We start from the raw sequence: 20,597 nt of genomic DNA, 5'->3' as shown, positions 1-20,597 counted from the left end.
TTTCAAGCTTTATCACTATTCTTGATTAAACATTTGTCACAGTATTTTTATTTTAGACTGTTAATAAATCAGATTTGTTGATTTATTTTCGCTGTTTTAATGTGGTTAAATATCGGTTACATTGATGAATATAGTTATTCTGACTGACATCCTATAAGTAGCCGATGTTTTCATATTGAATGAATTTCCTATTGACGATTTAAATACAAGTTTAAAGCAGTGTAGTGTAGTGCTTGTTTGTCGTTTCTACAATCACAAATGCAGACATGGTTTTATGTTTTTGTATCCTTAACTTACCAATCTGTTACGTTCTGTTCACATTGCGCTGGTATAGTTGATCGATCAAGTTGGCCATCTGTGTTTTCAGGGTCAGATTCAGGCTCGTCCCACTGCGCAAAGTGACGTCGGAATTACGTCTTTTTCATGTAATTTTTGGATGTCCGAATTCGGTCCATAAAAGGGGTTGTTTTGTAACGCCAGGCGACGTCTTTTTTTCGACGTGTTCTGCACGTCTAAAAATGTTGACAACCGTAGGACCGCCGTATAAGGAAAAGAGACATGAAAAAAGCGAAAAGACAAGATTACCTCTGCACTTCACCCATCCACCGCACCGAAACCTTTTAGACATTTCCTGCCGGCTGTGGGATTCGAACTCCCGATCTCCGGGTTACAAACAAGTCTCTCTAACCACTCGGCCACATGGCCATACTTTTAGACCATACTAAATTGTTAGTATGGTCATATACTTTTAATATAACGAACTACACATTTAATTACATATTTTTAATGGTATAGATGAATTTTGTATGTAATTCAAGAAAGCAGAAAAAACAGTACTGTAATAATAATATAGACTATTCGTATGTATTAATCATGTTGGTACAATAATGATGATATTTATAAATAAACACATTTTTATAGGCCTAATCTTGTAATATAGACATAGGCCTGTCATAGACGTCCAAATGACGTCCAAAAATTACCCAGTTTAAACGTCAAATGTTGCCCGTAAATATGACGTCCAAATGACGTCCAAAAAATTACCCAGTTTAAACGTCAAATGTTGCCCGTCAATATGACGTCCAAATAGGGTCATGGTGGGACGTCCAAATAGTGGACCTAGTTTGGATGTCGAAAACATGTCCAGAATTGGTCATGGACTGACGGACCCAATATAGACATGATCTGCACGTCTATCCGACGTCCTGTGTTTAGTGGGGTATTGATAAGGTAGTAAAGATAATATTACCTCCTGGCTTTCACTATTGCTTTGGGAGCTCCATCTTTCAAACATGGTAAGAAACATCACATTTCGGTTTACGTAATTGAGGTATTCAGCCAATCAGAACGCACTGGATAGCTGGCCAATCGGTTCACATCGTGCTTTCTCAGAATTATGAGCTTTGTACAAATCTACCCCTTCACTGAAGGGTGGGACTAGATGCGCTACAAATGTATGGTAGCCACGAAATATAGGCCCTTTAAGGAATCGCACGTGAGCGTGTTAAATTTATATTTATGTGTGTGTTGCTTAGGCGACTAAAGAACTGTATACATGACTGTTGCCGTATCAACATGACATACATTTCCACACCATGCCCAGACTTTAAAATGGTAAAAATAATTATGCAGCTGTCTATTAAAGTTATACTTATGTAAAATTATCATGGACACAGAGGCAGCATGTTTAACTATTAGTTGTAAACATTAAATTGTACTCAATGGTTATTTTGGACATGCTTACATTTTAAGGTGGATTCATGGGAATACATTAAAATAACACTTATTAATGTACCAAAACCTGTCCTGAATAGTTTGTGTTGACCAAGTCACTCACCTAAGCCACATTTTTTCCTATGGCATATATATTTCATAAATTACTTGCTATTAAGAAGCAACAATTTAATGAAAAACATTTTTATATTAAATTTTATAGTAAATTTTGTTTGATAATACAGTCTTTATTCAATCTCTATTTCAGGTTTAAGACCTGGGAAATTTATCAAACTGCAGGATTGGTTTATTTTTGCTGACTTCATTAGTGAAGGTGATTTTTTTACTTTGTTCATTGTTTGTTACTTCCTTGCATATATAAAATGCTGTTCGTGTTTTGTCATAGGTGGTATGCCAAACTGACTGTGAACTAATGTATGCATTTTTGATTAATAAAGATTTGTGAAAGTTATAATTTTTCTCTGACATTTGTACGATATGTCAAATTGAAATGTGCCTGTCATCTTATGTGCTGTACACATCAGTATTGTGACATATAGTGCTTGGTTGTATGTCAGTATTATGTATGTTTATGCTGTCCAATAAGAATTCCTACAAGGAAGGAACCAGTGAGAGCATTATAGACTGGGATAGTGACACGACAACACTGCTTTTACTGCTCCATCTCCTCCCACCATCACCTCAATGGAAGAAAGTTTCCAAAATCTGTGCATCAGATGCAGTGAACAGGCTTGTGGTGTATCATAAATAGACCCTGTTTTCTAAATCTGTCTCTGTGGCTCTGTACACTGTAAAACCTAAAAGTGTAAGTCACTAAACTAAATTAGTTTATTTAACTTATTTAAAAAAAAGTTAATTTCACTTAATAAAAACTGTGATATGAACTCAAACTCTGCAAATGATTAACCTTAACTTAAACTGAATAAGTACTGATAACTGATTCACACATTCTCCCTCACACACCTGCGCTTTAATTTTGACACGTGCCCATCCCCCACACCTCACAGAGTTTCACAGAGCAGCAACAGCCCGGACGAGTCCGACAGACAGCTAACAGGTAAGCACTGAAAACTCCTTTAACCTTTTTAAAGCATCTTTAAACTTTAAAACGTGTTGTTTGTCGTGACTTTTCATTTTAATACTGACTCAGTAAGGTAATTTGTGTAATGTTGGAGATACAACGAGACAACGTGACATTGACACAACAATATTCCCTCCTTCAACCATATTTAAACTTAAAAAATGACGCTGAGGGGGCCTTGACCAAACGGCAGTATGTGATGAATAGGGTAAGACAGTGCTTCCCAATCCTGGTCCTCAAGCACCCCCTCCAGAAAGTTTTAGATGTCTCCTAATTTAAAACTCCCTAACAAGCTGATGAGCTTTGTTAAATTAGGAGACGTCTAAAACATTCTGGGAGGGGGGGCTCGAGGACCAGGATTGGAAAACACTGGGGTAAGAGACCGTGTTGCAAACACACAGATAGTGACCATTGACTTCCATAGTAGGAATTTTTTGATAAATGATGAAGAAAATATTTTGATAAATGATCGTAAGCACACAGTTGACGGTACCCATTAAATTCCATTATATTTTTTTCTATGGACGTCTATGGTCACTATCTGCTGTGTCTTTACCATCATTTCTCAAAATATCTTATTTTGTGGTCATCAATAAAAAGAAAATCATACATGTGTAGAAGAACATGAGGATGATGGCAGAATTTTCATTTTAAAGTGAACTATCCCTTTAAAGCTATGGAGCAACAGGATGAAAACTAATCTAGTTTTTAAACAGATCACAACAGATCAAAAATACTTTATTATTAAATTAATAATTAACATTGTTACACATCACATAAAATCATATTATGCATACTTTATAAAAGCAGAAATGGGAAGTATTCAGAAAAAAAACCATTATTAAAGCACACCATAATTTTTTATGTTTATTGGGCTGTTTGAACAGACATTTTACACAAATAAATAGACAATTTATCACACAACATTAAAAGATCCTTGTTCAGGGTTATAGGCAAATATTTTACTTTTTGGAAATAAATAAGAGTATGCATAAACGTTTTATAGATATTTTATATTTTGGTTGCAATTAATGGAAAATTGTATGTTTGTCTTAAATTAAAGATTTAACCCCTTTTTCAAGACCCCTGATGTGCGCTACAGAAAGATATATTTTCTGAGAAGAATAACACTGGGTAACATCATTTAGAAATGTAAACTTCTCAGTAACAATCCAAATCAATAAATCCCAGATTTGTCTGTGGTAGTTTTGGGCTCATTACTGTTGTTATTCGTGGAATCTCTCTGTTCCACCCCTCAGGCGGTTTATTTGTTTCAGGTTTGGTACGAGACATCTTACTACAAATCCCAAAGAAAGTGAGAAACACAGGTATGAACATAATGCCATGAACAGCCCCAAACATTATGACTAAAAACATGATTTTAAAGAAGGTCCTGAAGATGTAGCTTTTTGCAGCAGCGAGCACCACTACACCTGCAATAGTGGACACTGCACCTTGTATTATGGGATATCCCAGTTTATAGAGGGCATCTATGGCTTTATCATTTACTGACCGTTCCTCACTGGACACAAAAGCATAAGATATGTGAGCCGAGAAGTCCACAGAAAACCCAATACAGATAACCAGATTAATCATAGATACTGAGTCTAAACTAACATCCCATAATGCCATAAAACCAGTCACACCTACAATGACAGATCCGATAGCAAATGTTACCCAGACTGAACAGAGAGGATTTGGGATTAGCAGGAGTGAAATAACTAACATTGCACATGTAGCTACTACTAGATTTTGAATTGTATTACTGACTATCTCAGTGTATTGATCAAAATAGATAAATGCAGGATGATAGACGGTTAGATTCATGGATGTCTGTAACTTTACACATTTATCTGCTGTTTCTCTAAATGCATTCAGCATGTTCTTCTCATCGACTGCTGTCCTGATGTTAACAGTTTGACTGAACATACGTGATGCTAAAATGCGATTATTTGTGAAGTTAACATCTTGACTAAAACCAGAAACACTAAGAAACGCAGTTAAATGTTGTTTGAATTGTGTTTCATTGTTTAAATTTACACCAAGAATCTGTCCATATTTCAAATATTCATGAAGCCAAGAAATGCGTGAAACTTCTTCATCTTTAGACACTATTGATAGACTGTGAAAAATATCCAAACATAAGTCGAGGTTTTGGCGCGCATCTGAATTCCAGTACTGAAAGTTTTCATCTGTTATAACTAACATGACATTGGGACCATAAGCAGAAAAGAAATCATCTTCATCATCATAATAATAACCAACATATGAGCCGTCTGTTGCTAAATCTTTCATATCAAGTCCTTCCTGTAGTTGGAAACATCCATAGATGCTGACTGCCAGATAGCCAGAATAAAACAAACACAACAAGATCTTAACCCAGGTCTTTGTTAGAAACGGGCTGTAGTGATTTTTAAAGAATAAATCCATTGGCATTGCCGAATCAGTGCCAGTGTCTTTATCATAAGCTCCACCAACACAACAAACATTACCAGTATCATCATCATTGGGTTTTGGGACCTCCATGCAGGTCAACCAATGTTTATTGCCCTTCTCTCTTCTTCCATTCAATGCAAGACAAGCGCCAAAAAATGTGATGTTAAAGATGTAACAGAAGAGAAGAGCCGTACTTGTGTACATACAGAAAGACTGAACAGAGCGAAAGGGAGTTAAGAGACCGATGTAGAAAGAGAGCACATCTGTCAGTGTGGTGATAGTGATGGACACAGCAGCTTCTTTATATGTTTCTGCTAAACGATCTTCAACTTCAATATCAACTCCAGTCTTCTGCCAGCAGGAGATCATAATGAACATATCATCAACTCCAATACCTGGAGAAAAACACAGATTATACACCTGTAAATATTATTGATATTCTGTATTTACTTATTGTATAGCATTAAAATTACCAAGAATGAGAAAGGGGGATGTTGCCACTGTCATAGCAAAAGGCATCCCACAGTAGAGCAGCAATCCAAAACTGGATACAACAGCCAAACCAGCAGAGATGACACCAGCAACAGCAACCCAAACCTTGTTACGAACACAATCTAACCTGTAGAAATATTAGGTATGAAATAATATTATATAGATCAGGGTTTCCCAAACTGGGCTGGGGTTCGGAGAAGGAATTGCAGGGGGTTCGATAGTTAATTAATAAAAATATTAAATTACCTCATAAAATATTAATACAATATTTTGGGTGGGGGTGGTCGGGGGACAGCCCCCCCCAATCTGAGGGTTAGCCAAAGTATGACTATGAGAAACAACTGCCCAACTCCCTCTAGAGCTTAATTATTAAGAGTATGATATTCCAAGCGAACAGGGATGATCACTTCACAAACATCAGATGAATCTCTTTAATAGAGATGATGCAGTGTCATTAATAAATTAGTCATGACAAAAAATGAGGTTGCTTAACTTGAGTCCACAATGTTAGAGATTATAATGTTAGCTAACAGTCTTATGTTTAAATCAATGTGACCAAATGTTTTCCAGGTACAGTCCCGTTTTTTGGTGTTCTGTCCTCCACAAACTCAAAACAATAAAAAGATGCAAATGATATTTTGACCATTGAACTAGCAAAGGTCAAGTTTAAATGGTAGCTTGTTTATAAAAAGCTTTAAAAATATTGCAGTAAATTGTTGGTTTAGAAGAAAAATGTGGGCTTTTCTATGAGTACACATATCCTTTTACGCCCACGGTCGGTGCATGTTTTCAATTGTTTCCAATGGACGCTCAGCATTTTTCAGATAAGCCAGCAGCTAGCAGTTTCCTTCCTCACTGAAAACCGGCGCTCTGCGTTTTTTACGTGCTCAGCGCTAAGCCCCGAGAGTTGAAAAATACTTAACTTTGGGTGAAAAGCTCCGCTTGTCAATGTCAGTTCTCACACGGCTGTCCAATCACAGTGGAGGAGGGGCGGGACATTACCACATCAACCAACCAGCTCACAGCTAAAGTATCACAGCTATTAAAGCGCCCAGCTAAAGAATGCTGGCACTCAGCTGAAAAAACAGATGGTATTTGGCGGTCTCCAGGCGTTTTCAGCAGCGTTTGAAAGTTTTGGTGGGCACAATCCCTTACAAGTACAATTCTTTCTGTATAATTTGTGTCCCCTTCAAAAATTGTTCCTGAAGGAAGGGAACAAAGACATCGTGACCGACGAATTGGGAACTTGCTTAGATAGACCAATCTGCTTTGAGAAACTTCAAAAAACACGGTATTTCCATCTGCAGGCCCCACCCCGTGGCTCAGGTTTTTAACGAGAGGCAGGTGCAGTTACCAAATCAGCTATTTTTGCTGAGAAAGCCGAGCATAAGTGCCCAGCCAATATCAGCAGTGGAACAGCAACTGTGGTGACGGGACATGGCGTCTCTGTTCCCTTCCTTCAGGGAACGAGTGTTACATACGTAACCGAGGCGTTCCCTTTCAGTCTGTCCCTACAATGTCACGTCGTGACTGATAATTTGGGAATCTGTACCAATGCGCCACTAGAGTTGACTCTTCCAGTGCCTGCATAAACCTTCCGTCTCCTATCTTAAAGAGGCGGAACCTGGGCTTACTGCAGAAGGCCGGTCACTATTTGTTCCTCAACCCACAATAGTGAACTAGGGCAAACTGGGAAGAGAATCCTGTCTGGGCAGAACTAGGAAAACGCTGGGGAGCCAACCCTAAGGAGATATACCACTGGGTGGCGCTAAGTAGCCAATAGGTCTATATACATAAACTCTCTAAATACTATACATACTAGAGAGAGATGCAGAGCAGGCTCTGCTAAGAGAAACATGTTAGAAAAGCTCCAAGGAAAATACACGCATAGGAAATACACGCATAGGAAACTATACCAGGGCCTAGCCAAACGCAGGTTTTCAGAAATACAGCTAGTGAGAGGCTGACAGCCGATGCTCTGCAACATTGGCCATCAAGGTGGTGGAAGATAGTCAAGAAACATTTTTGTGACGTTTTGACCCTCTATGGCCTTCCACAAAGGTACAATCATTTAGCACCAAAATGATGGTGCAAGCCAACAGACAAGCCGACCTTCAGTGTTCTCACCAGTTTGAGGAGAGAACCCGAGAGGATATCGGCTTGATACGAACACTGTAGAATCTAGTGAACGTATTAGGTTTCACCAAGCCAGCAGCTCTACAAATGTCTGTAAGAGAGGAACCACAAGCAAATGCCCAAGATGATGCTAAAGTTCTCGTAGAATGTGCTCTCAAATTAAAGGGGCATGGAATGCTCTGCTTTTTGTAAGCAAGGGCAATTATGTCCACAATCCAATTGGACATCCTCTGCTTGGTGGCAGCTTTCCCTTTCTGCTGACCACCAAAACAGACAAAGAGTTGCTCTGAGGTCCTAAAGCTTTGAGTTACATATACATATACACACGTAGTGCAAGTACAGGACATAACAAAGCCATGGCTGGGTCTGCCTCCTCCGGTGTTTAAGCCTGTTTGTAGATGGCACTTGCCCTGCAGAAAAAGTGTTAGATACCACTTGCGGCAAATCACTTAAAACCTCCTCGTCCCATCCAAGGACCACACATGGAGGTTCCAGAGATCGAGACATGGGTGCAGCAGGGCAGACTTCAGCTCTTTCCCCTCTGCGACTTTCAGCGTGTTCAGCCCATCTACGCAATACAATGGAATACTCCAATAAGGTTGCAGAGCTAGAGGTGTGTCTGTGGTGTCCAAATTTAATGCAATACTTTCACTCCCTCAAATAATTATTTTCCTGTTAATTTGCATGTTTATTTCGACGTGCTGCAGCACAGCACATTGTTAAAAACAAATATTATAAAACAGGCAGTTCTGGTTCTTCATTCTGATTGGTTGAGACGCGTTCTAAGCCGTGATAAAATACACCGGTAACCTCACGGTTCAGACCACATTACATAAGTATCACTGCGCCACTGTTACTGCGTATTGATTTATGAAAATAAACACCACAGTCTTAAATCATATTTTTAATTTGTCTACAATTGCACAATTAATGGCGATATCCAGATGAATGTCAATAAATATTGTTGAGTCATCTCGTCGATAAAGAGAAAACGTTGTCTGAGGATTTATAACTTAAGTTCATACGTGCGCTATTATCCACTGGGTGGCGATCTTACCCAACTTAAACACTGACGCATTCACTGAAAACACCGTGTAGTACTGTTCATGGCTCCGTCTGAATCTGATCTCTTACTAAAGTTCTTCACAAAAATGGAATTATCTCCGCTTTTAATAAAAAATTTGAAAGGTGATAAGAGATCAAATGAAGGTAGGATGAAATGTTTTTTTGTTTGTTTTTGTTTCAAAGCGGATGGTCTGTTCTTTCATTTGATATTTTATGTTTATATAAAGAAGATAATTTTCTGGAAGGCATTAAACTAAAACTGGGTGGCAACTTAAAAATAAACGCTGACGGGGAAAGAGTTCAGCATGCTTCCAAGCATATTTGATCATCACTTCAACAGTTGCACGATATAAATGTTAATGTATAAATTAGATGAATGGTGATTTATAAAATAAACACCACAGTCTTAAATCATATTTTCATTGTGTCTTTGCTGTGTCTGTGTTGGTTGGGAACTGCGCTCTGTTTCAGTCACACTTGATTCTGAGGAACTACTTTGTTTGGCGGAAGAGTAATATTTGTACTAATATAATTACAACTTTTTTGGGTTTTATTTTATAAAATCCCGCTAACTTATGCATATGAAGTAACCGTTTTATAAACGCAATAAACCCCTCGAAGCGTTGGGTTACCAGTGCATTTTATAACAGCTAAGGGGGTTTAGGCACTCCGCTTCTCGTCGTGCCTAACAACGCCCCTTAGCTGTTATAAAATGCACTGGTAACCCACTGCTTCTCGGGGTTTATTGCTTTATTAAGAAATATATTAAAGAGCCACACAGATCCAAAATCGAAACTGACCTATATTCCAGTGCGTCATGTAGCTGTCCATCAATGTAGTTGAACCAAAAAGTGCACGATTAATAAAGTTATTGGCTTCTAAAACAGGGAGTCGACTCTGAATCGCTGAAACGAGTCGTTATATGGATTGAATCTCCTGCCTGTCGTTATCCATGTCACACGAACTTATCCACGTCACACGAGATACTAATCTCCGCCTACAGCCTTGCCCGCGGGAGAAACAAAAACTATGACCCGCCCACCCCTTACGAAAAATAAGTTTATTGAAGTGTGCTAAAAGTATTCTTCTTTTAAACTTAAAATAAGAAAGTATACTTTCAGTTTACTTTTTATGTACTTCTCTAAAATGTACTTTAGGTACTTCTCAGAAATATACTTAAATTGTACTAAAGTATACTTGACCTATACTGACCGAAATGTCTAAGTATATTTGGCCTATACTTGTTTACTGACATATACTTAAAAGTATAAAGTAAAAATGCAACAACGAAAGCTACATCAAGAAAGCTGCAAAAAGCCATATGAATAGCCCTGGTGAAAAATAAATATACTTTATTGTATTTCAAGTATATTTAACTTTGCAATAGTACATTACAAATATACTTAGAAAGAAATGTACCATCTTTGAATATATTGAAAGTATGCTTATAACATTGCTTACAATTAAACTTTTAACATATTTCAAAATAATTATAATTTAGTATATTTTCTAAAAGTATACTTTAAAAAATATACTTGGAGTTAAAGTTCTGTGCAATTTTTAAAGTATACTAATTTGAACTTATTTTAAAGTTTATTTTAGGTATACTTTATCTGTTAAAGTTATCATTGTAATAATGCACTGACAGCATATTTATAAAATACATTATTTAGCATCCTTTAGAAACAGTATATTTTAAGTACATTTTGAAAGTATTTGTAGTGTACAAATGTATATTATCTTTATGGAGAATCTTTAGTGTTAGTAAACTAGTAAGTTATTAATTTTGTGCTGCAGGTATACTTGCAAGTATTCTTTTACTATACTTTTTTAGTTAAATAGTGTACTCATACTTAAAGTGTACATGCAAACGTTCTGTTAGTGTACTCTTAGTTAACTAGTAAGTTACTAATTGTGTGCTGCAGGTATACTTGCAAGTTTTCTTTTACTATACTTTTAGTTAACTAGTAGTTTACTACTCAACTTTACTTTAAGTGAACTTAACATCATACTATAAATGTATATATATTGCACTTAAATACAATACAATGTTCCTGTGTATTAATTTTTTTACTTGTACCTTTTAATTGTACTTTCAATTTGAAGCTAAATCTTTCGTATGCTATCAGGGAGCTAATCAAACAAAAATAATAAATACAAAAATTATATATATATATATAATGGGACACTACAGTGGGACACTGTAGAAATTGAGTAAAAAAAGGAATGGAATAATTTGCAAATCTCATAAATTTATATTTTATTCACAATAGAATATAGACTATCTCTGCCCATCTTGACTTCTGAGAGACACTGGCACACTTTTTATACCCAATCATGTTGCCAAATAAGTTGCAAATTGGTCCTTTAGTTGTTCCTTATATGTAAATTTACCGTTATACTCATATTGCTACCTGTCCCAACTTTTTGTGAATGTGTAGCTCTCATAAAATCCAAATTGAGCCAATATTTGGCATGACATTTCAAAATGTCTCACTTTCAACATTTGATATGTTATCTATATTCTATTGTGAATAAAGTATAAGTTTATGAGATTTGTAAATTATTCCATTCCTTTTTTACTCAATTTCTACAGTGTCCCAACTTTTTCTGATTTGAGGTTGTATATATATATATATATCTATATATATGGCTGAACCCCCTGAATATAAACTTTCGTTCTGGACTCCATTTCCCATAATCCCGCATGCCTGGACTGATTAGTCTGCCACCTGAAACTCATTGGACAGCCTATATAAACTCTCTGGAAACATTCAGTCAGTGCAAAGTCTTGATTTGTATCGGCTGTCATTGCTGAGCGGTTTGCCTGCTTGCTTATCTATCTGTATTTATTAATCTTGATCTGTTTTACCTGGTTTATGAGTACTGTATGTTTGTTGCCTGCCCTGACCCTTTTGCCTGTTTCATGACTACGAGATTTGCCTGCCTTACATTGCTGTGTTTGCTGTTATGAGTGTGTTTAATAAAAACCTGCAGATGGATCCTCAGTGTCAAAGTGCTTTGTTACACAAGCAGTATACAATAAGTTACCTACTAGTTTACTAAGAGTACACTAACAGAACACTTGCATGTACACTTTTAGTATATGACTAGTAAACTACTAGTTAACTAAAAGTATATTAAAAGAACACTTGGAAGTATACCTGCAGCACACAATAAGTAACCTACTAGTTTACTAAGAGTACACTAACAGAACATTTGCATTTACACTTTCAGTATATGACTAGTAAACTACTAGTTAACTAAAAGTATATTAAAAGAACACTTGGAAGTATACCTGCAGCACACAATAAGTTACCTACTAGTTTACTAAGAGTACACTAACAGAACATCTGCATTTACACTTTCAGTATATGACTAGTAAACTACTAGTTAACTAAAAGTATATTAAAAGAACACTTGGAAGTATACCTGCAGCACACAATAAATAGCCTACTAGTTTACTAAGAGTACACTAACAGAACATTTGCATGCACACTTGAAGTATATGTCTAGAAAACTACTAGTATTCTTATGAGTTCACTTGCAGTACAAATGAAGAACTAATTGTGCACTAGTTGTACACTTAAAGTTGACTACTCTTACACTTATAGTACACTTAGAAGTATACTTCTATATACTAAAAGTGGGCCAATTTAGTCCCAAGCGGTATTCAAGCAGTACACTTACAAGTATACTACTAGAACATAAATGTTGGTACACTTACTACATAAAGTATACTTAAAACTATACTCCAACATTACTTAAGTATACTTAATAAAATGAACTTGAAGTATACTTCTTTTTCGTAAGGGACAGCTAGTTAGTGTCTGTAAACATCAGCTCACACTGTGTTCTCAGTTTGTGTTGTTTTCACTACCAAATGAGACTTTTTCAAGGAGGGATATACTAAACATGTCTGGCTGTGAAGAATCAGTGGTTAAAATTACTTTTTAATGGAGGGATTTAGACGTTTGGCAATGAAAGATACCCATGGTTCAGTGCCCACTTTATTTGGAACAACATGCGTGTTTTTTGACCTTGTATGCATTTAAACCTGTTGTCCGGGACTTATAAACAGTGATAGGATGCTTAAAATTGTCATCTTACTGGCTCTTCAACATATGTTGCAAATTTACATATTGTTTTCATTTTAGGCTGGAAGAGGGTACCTTTTTGTGGACTAAATAAAATCTATGCTTCTACATTGGGCTTTCTTTTTCTCTTTGTACTGTTTTACAACAGAACTCAACGACATGTCATTATTCATGTAGTGAACTTTTTACTGTGTTCATGAGATTAAGGCCCAATACCATTTCTTTGTCTTACCCCTTACCCTTACTCCTACCCCTTAGTTTGGCACATTCACGTGAATATGCAAAACTAAGGGGTAGGGGTAAGGGGAAAGGGGTAAGACAGAGAAATGGGATTGGGCCTAACTGTGTTGGACTGAACTGCTGCCTTGAACTTAAAAACGCATTGTGTGCACGACCGGCAAGGTGCTTCATACCCAACAACATCTTTGCGTCTTTTAGGTTTACGGACAAACACACACCTAGAATCGCCCCTGAGCAGGACCAAAACATTTTACAGCTAATCCATGTCAAAAAAGTTCAGCGACAACGTCCCAGCAGCAATGACAGTGTTCTTAATATGACAAAGTAAGTGTTTTGATTAATGCCATTAATGTTTTTTTTTATCAGTGTATACCACTAGTCAACTAAATGAATATAACATGGCAAAGATGAATACACATTTATATATTGATTCAATAGATTTATCGCATTTTGAAAAAAGATCAGTTTTTATAATAAATCTTTGAAAATCAAATTATGGATTTTAATTTTTAATGTTATTATAATCTAAAGATGCTATTTGAAAGTTTGTAACAGAAAATTGGTTGAAAGTGGTTTTCATCTTGTCACTTTCTTGGTATAGAAAACACATTTTTACCGAAATTAGTCAAAATGGATTTATTGCGTTTTGGAACGAAACTCTTCAAATAATCTTAGATTTTTTCTTACCTCAGACAAGAAAGAATTGAAATGGTAATGGCCAGGAAATAAGTGATGGAGAAAAGGGGAATCACAGAGTCTGAATTGGTCTCAAATTCATTCTGTCTCGACATCGATGTGAAGTGAGAGACATGCACCTGTAAAAAAATAAAAAAGGCAGAACTGTAAATTAGTTGTTATTATTGTACTTTAACTACTGAATTCATAATCTAAATAAATTTAATAAAGTGATCCAAACTACTTGCAATTCTGAGTTACTGGACATGACGAATATCAATGTGGTACGTGTTTATACAAAATGAGCTTTATTTATGAAACTTAATGATGTTTGACTTACAGTATGAAAATAATGTTCCAGCATTTAAGTAAATTAAATTCAATGATCATCAAAAATAAATGTATATGCAACTCATCATAATAGTACTTACCGTTTTCAGGTCTGAATAGTTTGAGAACATTTTTAGGAAACCATCAAGCCACTGAGTGTTTTTTGTTGAGTTTTTTTCTTGTAGAAAATAAAAAAGTCTGATTGCTTTAGCACCGCTTATCTCTGAGCTTCCTGTCTTTAGCTCTACACCACCAACAGTTGTTCCTAAAAATACGCCATTATTTACAGGATATCTTATGGTTGCAAAATTTATTTCTCCAGGATTGTAATTTATGAAGTCCAAAATTGCATTTGACACGCAATTTCCTTTAGTTTTGGCACAAAGGTTTATAAAAGTGTCACCTGCTGTTATACTTTTAACTTGTCTATCTAGCTCAATAATGTCAGTAAAAGCAGCCTCAGTCCAGATGTTTTCTCCCTCCAAACCTGTAATGATCAAAGATGCATACGATCCATCAGACGAAAGTCGCAGATGAGAAAATTCTTCAGTTTGTGGAAAAAATTCCTCTACAATCTTCCTCTCCTGTTTAGCCGGTCCATTTACAGGTGTGAACTGATCTTCAATATCATTTGCCTCCCTGTCTTTAAGAAAGATAAAACCAGTTCCAAGACCAGCAGCTACAAATAAAGATAATATGAGAAACACAACTGGATGTCTACCAACAACACAGCCAAACTTTTTAAAGGCCAGAGAAATTGGCCTTTCAATGCAGTTAGTTTTACATTTCGCCATCTTTCAGCAGTTTGCCTTCTGTCTCCTCACACAACAGTCATTGTCTTGAATCGCATTAATGTTGTCATCACTGGCAAACTAAGCCAGACATCAGGTTACTTATTAACAAATGACAACAGTGATTTGATATACTGTATGTGCGTACTCAAAGCAGTAGATATATATGGCAATATAGTTAAATATTAACTTCATTTATGCTCTATCCAAATATATATTTTGGACTGTAGAGTTACAAATGCTGTCTGTCATCACACATAATTCTCACCATGCTCTTGTTTTCATTTTACCTGACTACATTTCTCCACAACCCAAAATATGTTCATGTAAAATGTTGCCAAGAAAGACACATTCTTGTTCACACTTGGTGTTTTAATCTATTTCTTTTGTCCACTTTCAACCACTTCTGTCTTGATTACTTTGAGGAGATGGTCTATCCAGTTTATTTGTCTTTCAAACCAATTTAAATGCTAAAATTGTCAATACAACGGTCACTCAAAAAACTTGTCACAACTTTAAGGGACAATATTGGATCACTATTTCATAAAACATAAAACCACAGACATTAACATTTAACATGTTAAATATAACAATGGACAAAAAACAGAAAACAACTGCATAAATGAATCATGCATTCTGGATATCAGCATACTTCTGCCTCAGACTAAGTGAAATATTAATTTTTATTTATATTTTGTTTGATTTCGATATCTTAAGATTGGATGGACTTTAAATAATAATTTTTGACAGTATATACTGACGAAGTATATCATGATGCTGAACAAAAATGTCTCATGAGTCTGTTCTAACCATAATCCTCTTAAGGTCTAATAAAGCCTACTTCCTTAAGTACTGAACTTGAATCATTTCAGGTTTAAATTCCAATGGCAATGTTGTTAACAAAAGTGACTGAAGAATGATTTCTTTAAATGACATTGTAAACTGGTTATGGTGAAGTCCTCAAAAAGTTTATGAAGAAGATGCCCTTAAACTACCATCTTCTTTGGAAATCAGAACCATTTTATCACAATATATTACTTTAAGTACACTAAAAGTCCAAGAGCACAAAGCACACAGCACATCGTATATATGGCAGAATCACGCACATGCTCAATAAAAAACTAAAATCAAACAACATGATTTCATTAATGCACATCCAACACACAGTTGTGTAGAAAAAAACACACAACATACAACCTCTCATACATCCTTTTTAACTTTGTGGTGGGTCTTTAAATGAGAAATAAATGTAATGGACTAATTTAAATGAATGTTTATTTTACTATATTTGTATGCCAAGGAAGAAGCCGTGTACTATAATGCAATACTTTTGCTGTATATGTTCTGTAACAAAACAAAACCATTAAAAAATGTCTGTCTCTCTTACACACATACACACAGATCAGTGCGTTGGCAATGCAAAGGTCATGGGGTTTAATACTGACATGGTGAAAAAGGAAAAAAATATGTGTAGCTTGAATGCACTGTATTTGGATAAAAGCATTTGACAAATTTAAGTGTAAAGTAAATGTTTTGATGAAATCGAAAGGAGAGTGACAAGTTGGAAGCATCAATATGAGTTTAAAAATTTAATCCAAGATATGTATTTTTTTAATTGTATTTAATTAATATTAATATTTTAATTTTATATTGTACTATTGTTCTATACATCTTAAACAAGGCAAGTGAACATTTGCAGCATTTTACAGTGTGTGATTTTATCATAAAATCATATAATAAAAGTATTAACACAGTAAAACTGTATTCAATATGCATCATTTGTACACCAATAATGCAATTATTTCTAATAATCAGAGTAAGGATTTATTCGCAGTAAGATGTTTACATGACGGAAGTTAACCTCCTCACTCCTGTTTATATGCAGTTTTATGTTCTGATTATTCACACATAGCCTAATGCAGAGCACAAATGATCAAATTAACCAAAGTGATCTCGTTGACAAATATGAGAATACATGTCTATTTTTATGTTTCAGTGTGGTTGTACAATATGTACCTTTACTTGCGTTTAAAACACATTGAAACGTGTAATATCAATGTTTTGACAGGCTTAAAGGAATAGTCTACTCATTTTCAATATTAAACTATGTTATTACCTTAACTAAGAATTGTTGAATCATCCCTCTATCATCTGTGTGCGTGCACGTAAGCGCTGGAGCGCGCTGCAACACTTCGATAGCAATGATCTGTATCATTCAATGGTACCACTCAGAGATAAAGTTAGAAGTGACCAAACACATCAACGTTTTTCCTATTTAAGACGAGTAGTTATACGAGCAAGTTTGGTGGTACAAAATAAAACGTAGAGCTTTTCTAAGCGGATTTAAAAGAGGAACTATATTTTATGGCGTAATAGCACTTTTTGGAGTACTTCGACTCGCCTGAAAAGTCCGCTCCCCTTCTCCCTCTCATAATGGGAGAGGGAGGGTGTTACTGCGCAGAGTCGAAGTACTCCCAAAAGTGCTATTACGCCATACAATATAGTTCCTCTTTTAAATCTGCTTAGAAAAGCGCTACGTTTTGTTTTGTACCACCAAACTTGCTAACTTTATCTCTGTTTGGTACCATTGAATGAATGGGGATAAGCTAAATGCTATCGAAGTGTCGCAGCGCGCTCCAGCGCTTACGTGCACGCACACAGATGATAGAGGGATGTATCAACTCTTCTTAGTTAAGGTAATAACATAGTTATATTATTGAAAATGAGTAGACTATTCCTTTAATATGCAAATTATTTACGTATTTACAGCTTTTAAGTTACATATTTTAAGTTATGCTTTTTGTAACAGTAACTTTACATGATTTTAATAAACTGTCTTGCGGGGCGTCATGCACCAATTTTTTTTAAGGGGGCACAGTGTGCACAGTTCACAGAAATTTGTGCATACACAGACATCATACGAAATATTATAGAGCTCTCAATCTTTTCCATGGCACTTACATTTCTAACAATCTGAGTGAGCGCACATGCCTTCATGCAAAAAACCTCCAAAATAAAAGTGTTGACTAACTTTTATATCAAATACTATTTAATCTGAATAATGACATATTGGCATCATATTTACATCTGAAACGGCATGTTTTGTTTATTTACGTTTTGTTTAATTGTGTCATTAATACATTTTGCACGACAACTGCATTATCCTATGAAGTGAATGTAATTGTATATAAACAACAAAAATGACATAAGCTATAGCCACGTGATTGAGTTTAATGTTCAATAATGATTTAAAAAAATATGTTTAGATAAAATTATTAGATAAAATTTTACCTCATATGTGAGCATGTGTGATTCCGCGCCCCTGTGAACTCTGGCGAACTTTGGCGTTGTACCAAGAAGATGAATCTAGAAATCTTTACTAATATAACGTCGAGACGGTCACATTTTAAACCATACATTTTCCACACAGAGGAGGTTAACTGCACATTACCGTAGTGGGGTTTGGAAATGTTGTGAGCGTTTCTTACACGTTTTAATTCCTCAGATCGCCAAATGCAGCAGCAACAGCAAAGCTCATGAGCGCGCTCTGATGCTGATGACGTCTGTGACTACGGTGATTGCAGCGCCTGTCGCCAGAATAAAATAATGTAACATGATCAAAACACTATAAAAACAGCAAAAATCTCTGAAAAGTGACAAGGATGCAGCACATAATTGATAATATTGTGCATTTTAAACAGATTAAAAGACAAGTAACAGATTAATGGACGCTTCTTTGATTTTGAGGTTGAGGACTGTATTAGCGGCTTAAAATATATTTTAAAGGCTATATTGTTACTAATGTTCCTACACATATATGTCTGTTACGTTGAATAATATAAAAAGAATACATTACACATTTAAAAATTTTGTATAAAAAGGGTTAGGGTAAGGTTTGGGGTAGGGTTAAGGTGCTAACATTATCGCTAAAATGGTTAAAGGGAAATTATACAGCAATCTTTAATGAAAGATATTTAAACGGTTTAAGTTTTTTTAGCCGTAAAAAAACGTTTACGTTACGTTACGTTTAAATAATGTAAATATGTCTTCATAGATGCTAAAACGTACAATTAATTGTTTTGTTTTTTTAAAGTTACGTGTACATACTACGTATTAACAGTAAGACCAGGCTGAATTAACATATACTGTCCACTGTTTTAATTTACTTAGGGTAAATGACAAACACATTCTTATGGCATTTTTCGTTATTCAGTGCCGTGATGAAGACAGAAATATTATGACGGTGCCTGTAACGGTTTTATAATCTGCTGTCGCGTTATTTAAACTGTTTCTGGATGAAGGCAGGCTGCTGACAGCAAGTCGTGTTGACAGAGTTCAAGGAAAATGTCCTAATTTCAAGTTTAAAACAAATTTGTGCTTAAGGTGTGTGAATAAAATACACAAACACTTCAGTTATCGTGGTATAGATGCGATTAATGCGTTGACATGGACGCATACTGAAATTAAAAGTGATGTACGCAACCTCGTTTAATACAATTATACGCACTACGATTATGAGCCTAATTGTTATTGAAGTATTGTTTACATGAGGTAAAGTAAAATCACAATATTGCCAAAATTCCATTATAATCACATAAGGGTGCATGTAAACGTGGTCATTGATTTAGAGATACTTTTTATATATATTTCAAATGTTCACATTGATTAGAATGTGTCAGCTGAGTAAATTATCTCATTATCATTTTATAGTACATAGGTCTATATTATGCATACGTTTTATGACTTGCTTTACAGTGGAAGTTCGTTGGCGTCATTTATGGCAGTTCTGAAGAAATCCTATGTAAGCCTTCATGCGAAATTCAGCCTAAAGACTCGTAAAATAATTATGAGATAACAAGCATCAAAGTTAAATTTTAACCAATAATTTCACATTTAATTCAATCTCTGACATGACCTTACTCAGTCAATAGGCTATTAAAGATATCAATGTTATATTTTCACGGATGGTTCTTTACATTATGTAGGATAAGTTTATGTCCAAAACAGTAAATCACAAAAAAAATTACTTTAGCTGGGTTTTCACAGAGTGAGACTGCATCAGACAAACAAAAACATCTGATTCAAAGGAAAAAGTTGTATGACGCTGTATTTATATTTATGAGTTTTTAAGATTGTTACAGGGTATTAAAGTCAAATAGATATATTTAGATCAGTTAATAATTTTTAAATGTTCATTGACCATCCACTTCAGTAGGGAATTACAATGTAAATTATTTTGTTTCTGTACTCTATGAGGATGCATTGGTACTCAATAAAAGGAAATAATGTAATGTAAGATCTGCTAAGACCACTAGTTCTTACTACGAAAAAAGATATCAGTAAATGTGATATCAATGCACCAAAAAGTTTGTGATTCAGCAAATAAATCAACAAAAGGGCATACAGTACCACAAAAAATGATTGAAACATAACATTTTTTGTTCATCACTGTTTTTTCATCCACATTACCTGTACACAACTCTTTCAAAGTACTGCTTATCTAGAGAAAAAATGGAGTAA

At 35.3% G+C, this 20,597-nt stretch overlaps 1 protein-coding gene across 1 annotated transcript; it reads right to left on the bottom strand.

Moving 5' to 3' along the window:
• Positions 1-3,976: 3,976 nt before the first annotated feature.
• LOC135728320 (patched domain-containing protein 3-like) lies at positions 3,977-15,080 on the bottom strand. Its single transcript, XM_065246498.2, has 4 exons — positions 14,388-15,080; positions 13,969-14,096; positions 5,725-5,870; positions 3,977-5,646 (listed from the first exon to the last, which is right to left on the bottom strand). Exons 1-4 carry the CDS (start codon positions 15,078-15,080, stop codon positions 3,977-3,979), a joined length of 2,637 nt encoding a protein of 878 aa, XP_065102570.2.
• Positions 15,081-20,597: the final 5,517 nt, after the last annotated feature.

Source organism: Paramisgurnus dabryanus, chromosome 13, assembly GCF_030506205.2.
Source record: "Paramisgurnus dabryanus chromosome 13, PD_genome_1.1, whole genome shotgun sequence".
In the NCBI taxonomy this organism is placed as follows: Eukaryota; Metazoa; Chordata; class Actinopteri; order Cypriniformes; family Cobitidae; genus Paramisgurnus; species Paramisgurnus dabryanus.
Note: the sequence above shows the minus strand (reverse complement) of the source record. Positions and strands in the feature narration are given on the sequence as shown.